Raw genomic sequence first — 11,361 nt, forward strand, 5'->3', positions numbered from 1 at the left:
AACTGCCTTTTTTGTTGCCATGTTTTCATTGTACATAATTGGTGGGTTATTACGCGGTAACCAAAAAAATGGCTGAAGAGTATTAGTAAAGTAAGATGGATCTATGTTTACATCGGATGTTCGACGTGTTGCTATATCAACGAAGCGCAATGGAAGTTCTGAGAACAACAACAATTTCTCAACCAAATGACGCTTGCAATGAAGTGCTTTGTTGGATATTGTAGATTATCCCAGGAGTCAATGGGAGACATGCTTTTGTTGTAAATGTGTGTCGTTTCACTCACATTAAATTATATTTGTTGAAAAGGGGAAATGTGTTCCATAGTTGATGCTAAAATAGAGAATACTATTTCACATCACGTCTACTTTCATCTAAACTATAAAGCCAATAGAGAACGGAAAATGTTTAACATAGAGATGTGGAATGCATGATATACACAAAATGTCTTATTTCAAGTAATACAATTGTAATGTAATATAAAAATGCTCAATTACCCATTAAGGAAGAGATTGTTAATGTACATTATCCAATATATTCTTAGTATCCAGGGAAGGACAATGTAATCTCAGTGCCTGTGGAACAAATTGTCATTCAATAGTCTTTGCAAAGTTGTACCCTTTGCATTGACATAATATTTCATGTTTTAAATGGGACCCAATAAATGGCTGTGAAATATTTTCAAGTGGAACATTTCATACAAAGAGTGTAATTTTCCATACGGCCACTGGAGGACAGTGTTGGTATTCTAAACACCACCATTGCGACACAATCAGTTCACACATGACTATATAGGTGGTCTGTTTCTTATTGAAAATAAGTACTATAAAGAGAGAGACAGAAAAATAAAACATTTAAAAAGTTGCTTTTATATATAAAACAAATATAGGAAAGAATACATGAAGCTATATGACAATTCAGGTTTGGACTGGATACAAAGAACACACAATGTTTCAGGAAGCATCCATTCATGTCTGTGCTGAAGACTTATCTGTCTGAATGGACATTAATCCGCTATGTATGTACCAATTGTATAGTTCAGATGCAGATTTTAAACAAAAAGAATAGAGAAAACTATCGATTATCTCACGACGCATTGTGAGCTGATAGATCTACCATTTCTGCTATTTTTGAAAATGTAGGACATTTTTGAAAAGTTTGCCCTAAATAGTGATGTCAGGGTTAATGTGGCTAAGTGTTTCTGTGAGTGTGTGTGTGTGTGTGTGTGTGTGTGTGTGTGTGTGTGTGTGTGTGTGTGTGTGTGTGTGTGTGTGTGTGTGTGTGTGTGTGTGTGTGTGTGTGTGTGTGTGTGTGTGTTTTTCTTCACAGCGTGTCCAGGCTCAGTAGCTTCTTCTCAGTGAAAAAGCGGTGAGTCTTGTGGGTGGTGGTGTTCTGAGTGTTACCTCCTGCTGACCGGCTGAAATAGGACAACATGGACGCGTTGTTCTGAAGCGCTGCTCCCTTCTCCCCATCCTCGTCATCATCATCCCTGAGGACAAACATTTCAAAACAAGACCCATTTTATGCTCTGGGATATTACACATCCTGGGGTCGATTCATATCATAATAGTTGAACATTCTGCGAAAATAGCAGATCTACAAGATCAAAACACATCAAGATGCGTTGAGCTTGTAGATTGACTATAGTGGAGAAGAGATGGAAAAAAGGAGGGGACCAAGTAACTAGGTAACTAGGGTTTAAGTGGTTAAGCGTGCCCTGGAAATCAAGGGCATCAGTTTCTATGACATAGACAACCTAATTTAAATTTTGATCACATTTTGTTTGTTATGTTTTTTGGCTTCTACAAACTGCCCACAAACATTATGGATCCCTTTTCATTATTTATTGCTAAATGGGGGATAGAAAACTAATTGAATTTCACTGGTATTCCTGTTTTAAATTCTTCACTCCATGATCACATGGATTAAAGCAAAATAAAATCTCACAACTGAAAAAATGTTTGTTAGGCCAAGTCCTAATACGCGATTTGTGAAACAGCGTGAAAGGAATCCCCAGACACACTAGCGCTGTGTTTCATAAACAATTACACAGTACGTAGAATTATGATGTTTTGGTATAGCCATACAACCAACCAGTTGAAGAAATTGCAGATTGATGCTAAAGTCGGCCATACAGTACCAGCCCTGACAAAAAAAAAGTATTTGGTCATTTAAAACACAATGCCAGACCCCAGAGGGTTAACCTTTGCTTTCATGAAATATCTGAGATCCTTGGGATTTTCTTTTTGTATCGATTAGTCACCCCATGGAGACTTGAATTCATGGATATTTTTTTGTTTTTGTCGCATTCTGAAGCCAATAATTTGATGACCAGCGGACCGGTAGGCAGCGGTTCTGGTAGGAGACACAAAGGAGACTGCGTCTCCTACCAGGAACCGCTGCCGGTCATCAAAATATTGGCTCAGGAATGTGAAAAAAAAAAGTCTTTTTGGGGATGAACTATCTCTTTAATCTTAAAATAACGAATAACCGAAAATAGGCGATCTACAAGCTTACAACACGTCGCACTGCGACGTGTTGTAAGATTGTAGATCGCCTATTTTCGGTGCATGACATGCTCCCATAGAAGACATGCCGACTTTTATGGAATCCAAATGACTGAAATTAGTCGTGGTGACTGAGAACTTTAATCCATGTGATCAGGCTCTCTCTCTCTCACGCAATGATTCAAGGACAATGTTTCCTTTACCAATGGACGGTGACAGCCTTGCTGTCCATCAGGGTCTGCGCTGTACTCCAGCTGAAGCGAACAAACTGTGGGTACCCAAACACTGGGTCCAGGTACTTCAACAGCCATGCTTTAGTCTTGGGGTCTGGAAATGAAGAAACAAGAGAAGAAACAAGTCAAGTCAGTGTATGTGTATCACTATACTCACAACTCCATGGGATACGCAAAAATGATGTACCACATTATCTTTTTCATTGTCCAACTCTCTTTTAGGGTCTTCCTTGAGTCACAAGAACACACAACAGAAAAAGATGGAATAATTGGTCACTCTTTTAATGCTTTCTTTATATTTCAACAACACATGGTCTTACTCAGAGGACACACTTGGATGTACAGTACATGAGAGAAATTGGGTACAACAATTAGATTATTTTTGATTTATCCTACATTACCATTTGGATACCCTGAGCCATAGTCTGAATCGATCTCTCCAAGATCTTCTGGAAAATTCCAGCCTTTTACTGCATGATCCCTGGCCACCTGAGGAACAGGGCACAACATCAGAGCACATATTAATTGAATTTGAACTGACCTAAAATTTCAGTTTTCAGTGGCAGCCATGGTGGCTCCACAATCATCTTCTGTGACATTTGGCAAGTGACTTGGAATTCTATGTCAGCTGGATTTTAAATTGCTTGGCATCTGACCACTGCAAAATTAACCACTTAAACCCTATCTTATACTTTGATGTTTGTTTGGGGGGGGGGGGGTCAGATATTTCACCTATAATCATATGCCAAACAGAAGGACAGCCAGTTTGAAAGTGGTTAAGAGAACACATTTGTATAAATGTCAATTTGCCATAATTCACAATTCATGAGCAGATGGGGGAGGGGTGACATGATGATCACAACACAACCTCTTGTGACTAGACAAAATATATATATCTATAGTGTACTGTAGAAGGACTATAGAACTGGAAATCTAGTCAAAGAATTATAAAACAAAAAAGGCAGAGTGCTCTAGGACCACTAGTCAAGTCACAGTAACATATACAGTATACTGTAGTGAAACTATGGAAAACGTCTTAGATCACGGTTCTGCAATTTACACTGGGTAAAAAAGAAAGAAAGAAAGAAGCTACAACAAAGCAACGTTTAGCTAACTTAATGTTCATTTTCAGCCACATTTGTTTTTAAATTAGACTGCTGGAGCACCGGGAAATTGAGTTTGGGGATACGGTATTGCTTTTAATAATTTCCATTCTTTCATTTAGAAACTGTTGATGCCACTGTCATTACAAGGTAGTGGTGAATCAAGGTAAACCCTGAGGTCTAATTCATACTTCATCACACAACAGAGACGCTTGCCAAAAATAAATGATTTACAAAAAAACAAGAGGCATGGGACACCGTCATGTGACAAATCCTAAAACATTTTTTAACGGAGTCAAATTCAATGTTTTATTAAGGAGTCATGTACACAATGAGAGCGCAATGTAAAATATAGAGTATTTTGCTCTCTAACCTTGGCACAGATACTGGCAGCGCTGACAATAGGGAAGAGGGAGTCAGCTTTTGGCCTGACTGTCACATCAATGCCAGGGAACCGCTGGGAAAGCTTATCCTGGTACTTCTCTGCTGGGCCCACTGTATCCACAAACACCTACATGGTACCACAAGGGCGGAAGGAGAAAAGGAGGGTAACATAATAAGTAACTAACTTACTAAGTGACGTGAGTAGTATGAAGTTCAGGATATGAGCGATTATTGTAATTTTGCTCTCAAATTAATTGTGAACAGTAACTCTACACAGTGAAATCCTGAGTGTTAATTTAAGGAGATTTAGTTTTTTGTTAAAATAACTGCTTATTAGCTCTATATTCCAATAGTAATCATTGCTATAGACTGTTTGTTCAGTAACAGGTCTCCTCGTCTTTCTAGCTCTTTAGTAAACAGAATCCAATCAGAGATATGAATAAAAGAGCAGACAAAATCGGAAAGCAAATAATATCCTACTTTCCTTCCTTCTATAAAATCAGTATCCATTTTTCTCCTCAGTGTGTGACCAATCAATCTGAACTTGCACACAGCCATTGGCATATAAAGAGATTGACGATGCCCATTTTTCACTTTATTTTTATTTTGGCAGCTGCCCAACTTCTGCCAACTTGTTGATCCCTTGATTAATTTATTCATGAATCTGATGAAGACCCATTGGGTCAAAATGTTGTTTGTTTAATAAATACACTGTGAGAGCATGTGTGCGGATAATTTTGCATTTTTTTTAACTTGACTCTTTTATCCAGAACCCATCAAAATACACTCGGATGTGCGTGCATTAGCTATCCTTTAACCATTTGCATTTCTTTTCTCATGGTTTTAGTAACGATTCAACATCAGGTCGTAAATGACCGGGTTGTCAGACAAAGCCAGGAGGATCAACTGAGCAGCGCTCATCTCCAAAAGTGTGCAGTCATGGTTGAGCTCTAAAAGTCTGTATATAGTTTGGGTGCGCACATCCCCAGGTATGGACAAGTAAAATTGAAGCTTATAAATGGGTTCTCTCTCCTGATTGGATGAAATTGGTGAGCTGAATATTCAGAGCCGTCTCTCCAGCTCTGAATATAGACCCCTTAACAGACGACGTCACACTGATAAGAACCAGTATGCGCGCGCAGGCCGGCACCAAATGAAACCCATTCTGTCATGTCTCGCTAGGACGCGCCTCACTAGCCAACACACAAGAGGAGGTTGAATGTACTGAAACCAGCGCACCCCAAAACAATTATGTTGGGAATTGATTGCATGAAACAATCACCTGTGCGTCCAGTCTCAATGTTGGTAAACAAATAATTGGTCTATTAGAGCTGGAGAGACAGGGAGACACCGGTTACTGAATAAACTAGCAATCACTAGCAATGATTGCTATAGGACTAGAGCTTTAACTCTTTGACAAAAAAACTTTTGTTTTAGCCAAAGAAATTCACAGCACCTTTAACTTTTACTTTGGATTTTACCAAGTGGTGGTGTATTTGCATTTATACAGCATTAGTGTATGAAATACATTTTTCTTACCTCTGTGAGCTGTACTCCACAGTCCAATGCATGCTGCACCAAACCAATAGCTGCATCATGTGATAAGGCATTCAGGTTGTATTTTGTCCTGTGGAAAGCAGAACATTTTTTATCTGTGCATGTACAGTCTGTATATTCACCCACCATGAGGAAAGAAACAGTTCTACCAGTTGCCTCTTTATGACAACAAAACTCAAATTTGGAGTTGTGTGTGTGTGTATACTATTTTTTTAAATAAGGAACGATGAGCATGTACATCCCCCTGGTAATCAGGTGCAGGGCAAACGGAAAGTCTGCATAAAAATACAAATAGAGTCTGCACACGGTTAGTTAGCTCGCACTTTTTATTACAGATCAATGATTCGATCGACATCCTGATGAAGATCCTCCCAAATTAATTCAAACTTATATTTCTTAATTGATATACTGTTTGCTGAGATAATTATTTGATCACAGATTGGATATCAAAGTGATCCCAATGCTGTTTCTTGGTTTTGAACTACCCAAAATTCAAATCTGATCCACTCGGATAGGGATGAAAAGTTTTGAACTCTTGGGCCCTGAGGATAGAAATGTTGATTTCCAATAAATCGGAGGAGTTAGTAACAACAGTGTGCGGACTCTATTTTTATACATGTTTCACCATGGTTCTGTGGATTTAAATCCCCTATGAGTAAAACTACAGACAATCACCCATGTTCGAGTCCCCATGAAGAAAAGGGTAATTTTTATGGTTAAAGGGTTAGGGGTTAAGCAGTGGTGTGTTCTAGGATTTTTCAGAGGGATACGATAATCATTCCCTGCACGACATGGTATGGTCGTGGAGATCAACGGATGAAAAGGTTAGTAGAGGGCTATGCTTGGCTATGATTCTTTTCTGCAGGTGACACTACGTATATAGCGTAACACGGTAGAACACACCACTGGGGTTAAGGTCAGTGTTAGTTTTATACTACAGGGTAGGGTTTGAGGTTATGGTTAGGTTAAGTTAAGTAAAAAAAGGGCATTTCTTAATGTAAAAATCTGTTTTATGTACCCACAAAGATGTGTGTGTGTGTGTACCTCTGTAACATGCTGGTAGAGATGGTATTGGGTGAAATAATCTGAATGGCCCAGCCCACATAGCTTTTGGCTTCATCTAGTTTCTGAAAAAGATTCTCTCGTTGTTCTTCTGTCAGAGTCTTTGAATCTGAAAGAAAAGCAAAGAAAAACATCCATTTGTTTAGGAAATGTATTATACTGTATTGCAGCCATGCTCTATTCAGAATTATCTTTAGCACATTTACTGTACAGGCAGTGGTTTACCCTAATTGTTCTAATTGAACAAAAATGCAATTGACAGGTCAACTCCATAACATTTTACCAAGATTTTAAGAGTTAACCAATGTGCCTAAAATAGACAATCTACAAGCTCACAAAGTGTTGCAACACAATGTGTTGTGCGCTTGCAGAAAGCCTATTTTCGGTGAAGACATTTGGTAAAGAGGGAAAGAAGCCCTGGTATTGACCCTTGGGGGACTCAGGTCAATGAACTATAGGGTTTCAATGGTTTTAGTCCTTTTTAATTCACCCGAAAATGTATCATGAGAAGTTTGAGCACCTCCACAAAGAACGCAAATATTATTCGCAGATAAAGCAACGTAATGTTTTTATGGAACAAGGTTGATTTTTCACTGTATGAATGAGGCATCAACAATATAAATATTTAAAAGGTTTTGTTTTTTTAATGCATTTGAGTTGTTTATTCGTCACACCCCCTGTGTTTAAAGACCTTTAATGAATTTGTAATACTTTATTAGTCAGAAATGTAAACAGCACAAGATACAGTCAGACATTTACCATCTAGGGATGACATTTAGCATCTACCTACCATCCAGAAATGGAATAAGCCGGTCTCATTTATACTTTGCTGTTTTTGAGTTGAAAGATTTTCATTAGACGAAAACGGTTGTGCAGTAAAAATGTGGCTTAAATGTCGATAAGGCCTAGAGGATTACCTGCCACCTTCAGGCCTTTCATCTCCTCCTTTCTGGATACTGGACAGAAACATATTCCGTATACCATGGGTCCTGCAAATAAATCAACATGACTATTAGAATGCTGATGTGTCCCAAATATCATGCCAGACCGTTGAGGCTGGTTTAACCTCTTGAACCCCAACACTGCCTATTCTGGGGGGGAACATTCGCCAGAAATAGCCGATCTACAATCTCACAACGCTGATCTGCTATTTCTGACAAAGAGATTTGGTGTAGAAGGAAACAAGAGCAGACCAAGTACAGTTGCAACACGGGTCCGTTTCACTAAGTATAGAGGGTTTAAGTGGTTAAGATAAGCTTTATTGGGCATGTTACACAAGGTGATAGGAATTGGTCTGTTTTCACAATCACATACAGTATCCCTGTATCCCTCTTTAACATGTGCAGTATACATGCACAGCAAAAACAATAATACACAGCAATACAAAATACAGCTTGTGAGCCACGCTCAGAATGACTAGGTAACAGCAAACCAGAAATGAAAGATCTTCACTCAGAAATGACAATCATAAGTTAATAGCCAAAGAAAACAATATAATTTGATGATCATGTAAAAAAAAAAAGAAAACTTCTTCTTCTTTAATGTTTGTGTAGTGACAATTAGTTTTTCTGTAAAATAATTTTGCATTGAGCGCCCAAATGAGTTATTTTACAACAACATTCCCAGATCTGTGCAGTGTAAGGTGGTATGAATAATGTAGATTTGACTGATGAAACAAAGAAATAGTTTCTCCAAATTAACTATTTTGAATTGGTATTTGAGGTAAAAGCAAGGTCTTATGCATATGCACACCTGATAAGCTCAGAGACGGGTGCGTAGACAGGGATCAGATGTCTATAAATAATACAATAAAATGACCTGCACACCGTCTACACTACCATAAGGACAACTTTATTTAGGCAACATTTCAGTCAATAGACCTCCTTCAGGCAGCTCTCCATTGACCGGTGTGTAGTCCTTTTATTGTATTACCGGTATAGAATTGGCATTTTAAAAAGTGAGCGTGGGAAATGCATCTAAATGGTCATACCCAGCACAGGCCCTCTGCCTGCCTCATCAATGCCCAAACAGCAATCTTCTGTCTTACAGATGTCTGGGATTTCTGAAGCCAGGCGACAGCTAACAGAGTTATCTGCCTCAAAGTCACCAAGATCCATGCCTGCTGCTCTGGTTCCACACTGAAAGAAAACATACAGACAAAAAAAGACCAAGTTATTACTTACTTACATACAACAGGAAAGTAGTAGACCTAATTATTTACCGTTTCATTTGTATCTTCATGTCCCTTGTGTCTGTCTAAAATTAGCTACATCTCTGACTCTATTGTGTGATTAACTCTGTAAAGTGTAAAAAGTGCGAAATAAATAACGTTTACTTACTAAATTGTGCATTTAACCCAAGCCTAGGTCACCATATGACTGTAAATGTCACATGTTAAAACCTGCTGTTGAGGTTGCAGGATGTTAAAGGAGACACACCATGAATTTCACTTTTTTTTATTTTTTTTGGGCTCCCCAGTGTCTCTTGTACCCCAAAAAATATTTTTTTTAACATTCAGTCATTCATTCTCATTTCAGAGATTTTCAGAATGGGCGTGTCTGAACAGGCCATCTCAGAATGGCAAGTTTGCTTACATCACCAAACTTTCTGCCCATGTATTTTGACAGACAGAATTGCTCGGTACTGCAGTACAGCACCCCTCTGCCCAACAGGACGTTTTGGTATTGCAGCTGAAAGTGCTTTATAAGCCTGAGAGAATTGACTTGGGATGATTATATCTGAGTGTTGATTTAGGCTCAAACCTTTTGAAAATGGTTTGAGGGACATACACCATATGATATTAAATATCAAATCTTTTTTTTTAAATTCATGGTGTGTCTCCTTTAATTTAACTAGCCATGGATCACACGACGGTCGTCTGTCACGACCGTCATGGATGAACTTCAACCTGGTGTTTGTACTTTCGTCATTTACGGACCGTACATCTACATAAACGTTCATATTTCAAATACAAAGTGCTGGCCCCATGGCCACAGATGCTTCAATTATGTACGGCCCCGCAGAAGTACCCGTATCATCCGTATTGTTAATTAAAAAGCATTTTAATCCAATCCGTGGCCATTTTCTCATAATGTATCAGAGTGCAATACACCTCCCAACCGATAGGGTCACGCAGTTGAAAGCATATGCTGAAAATGGCCGGGGTAAGCACTTTATATTTGAAATCTGAACGTTTATGTAGATAGAGAAAGTGCAAACACTATGCTGAAGTTCATCCATGACATGTCATGATATGACAGTCATGTTTCAGGGCTACTCATTTAACATAACGAAGGCATGAACTTGTACAACTTAGTTGCCATACCAGTACCATTGCTTAATAAGTAATTAAGTATCGTTTATTAAATGAATGAAAACATAATGATAACTCCGCTTGCGGATAAAACAGAAAGCCAGTCATTCTCACCTTTATATGATTAAAGATGTCTCAAGTCGTGTATTGTTGTGGTGTGTGATGTTGCTCTTCTCCTTCACTGCTGGTGTGCTGTGCTGTTCATTTGGCGCCCCTGGAATGACGTAGTACACCAGTGTCCGCTGGGAAACGTAGTTGAATTCAGTTTTCTGTAGCGTCTACGGTCTGCAGCCTATATGCTGCAGCTTTTTTTCTGGCGTCCATAAAAAAGAGATTAAAAAAAAGAAAACTCACACTTATCTCTTTACTGTTTTACCATTGTCACTCATGTTCTTATTTAGTCATTCATTCATTCACTTAATATTATTTTCTCTTCCAAAAGTTTTTGTGTTTCGTGGAAGAAAAATGTACCCAAACCTTTTCAGGGTTTTTTATTTTATTATTTTATTATCCTACAGTGTTTCATTAAAGTGCTAATAGTTCTAATAGTAGTTGTTATATAGTGGTTGTTCAGTAACAGGGATCTTAATCTCAACATCTCTCCAGCTCTTTAGTAAACAGAAAATACATTTTCAGGTGGGTCACCCATTTCATCCAATGAGGAGAGAGAATCCATTCATCAGCTTCAATTTAATAGTGTTCCAATTTCAATTTTGTGTGCTCATTTGTTTTTAGTTTTTTCATCGCCACTATCCTGGGTGCTCACTCCTGATTGGATGAAATTGGTATCCTGACCTGATTGTTTTGTTGTTGTTTAGAGATGGAGAAACAGGGAGTCCCCATAGTTACTGAACAAACACTCTAGCAATGTTTACTATACAGAGCTATTTCACGCTTATTTTAACAAAAATAAAATAGCATTTACATCACCTCATTGAAAGGGCACTTTAGTTGAGTTTTGGGTTTTGACTTTTGTAGTTACCTTGCCATGATGTAACACCAAAGGTGGACAAGAAATCAAAAATAATAATAATTGCTAAAAGAAAAACTGCTTTGTTTGTGTCGCTCATGTGCTAAAAGAGTGAGCTGTTTTACTGTACAATGTAAGTCAATGAGGAGCATATTTTGAATGATCAATTTCTAATCAATGGAGCAATTATTTTTGATTTATTGTCCACCTTTGGAGTTACATCATGGCAAGTTA

At 38.2% G+C, this 11,361-nt stretch overlaps 1 protein-coding gene across 1 annotated transcript; it reads right to left on the bottom strand.

Annotated features, from left to right (window-relative positions):
- Window positions 1-847: 847 nt before the first annotated feature.
- Window positions 848-10,368, bottom strand: rnaseh2a (ribonuclease H2, subunit A). Its single transcript, XM_084079217.1, has 9 exons — window positions 10,272-10,368; window positions 8,835-8,982; window positions 7,762-7,833; window positions 6,827-6,953; window positions 5,765-5,852; window positions 4,215-4,352; window positions 3,140-3,227; window positions 2,709-2,832; window positions 848-1,487 (listed from the first exon to the last, which is right to left on the bottom strand). The coding sequence occupies exons 2-9, from the start codon at window positions 8,959-8,961 to the stop codon at window positions 1,322-1,324; spliced, it is 930 nt and encodes a 309-aa protein (XP_083935343.1). The 5' UTR covers window positions 8,962-8,982; window positions 10,272-10,368; the 3' UTR covers window positions 848-1,321.
- Between the last annotated feature and the right edge of the window lie 993 nt (window positions 10,369-11,361).

This window comes from Gymnoscopelus microlampas (assembly GCF_963454915.1).
Source record: "Gymnoscopelus microlampas genome assembly, chromosome: 2".
In the NCBI taxonomy this organism is placed as follows: domain Eukaryota; kingdom Metazoa; phylum Chordata; class Actinopteri; order Myctophiformes; family Myctophidae; genus Gymnoscopelus; species Gymnoscopelus microlampas.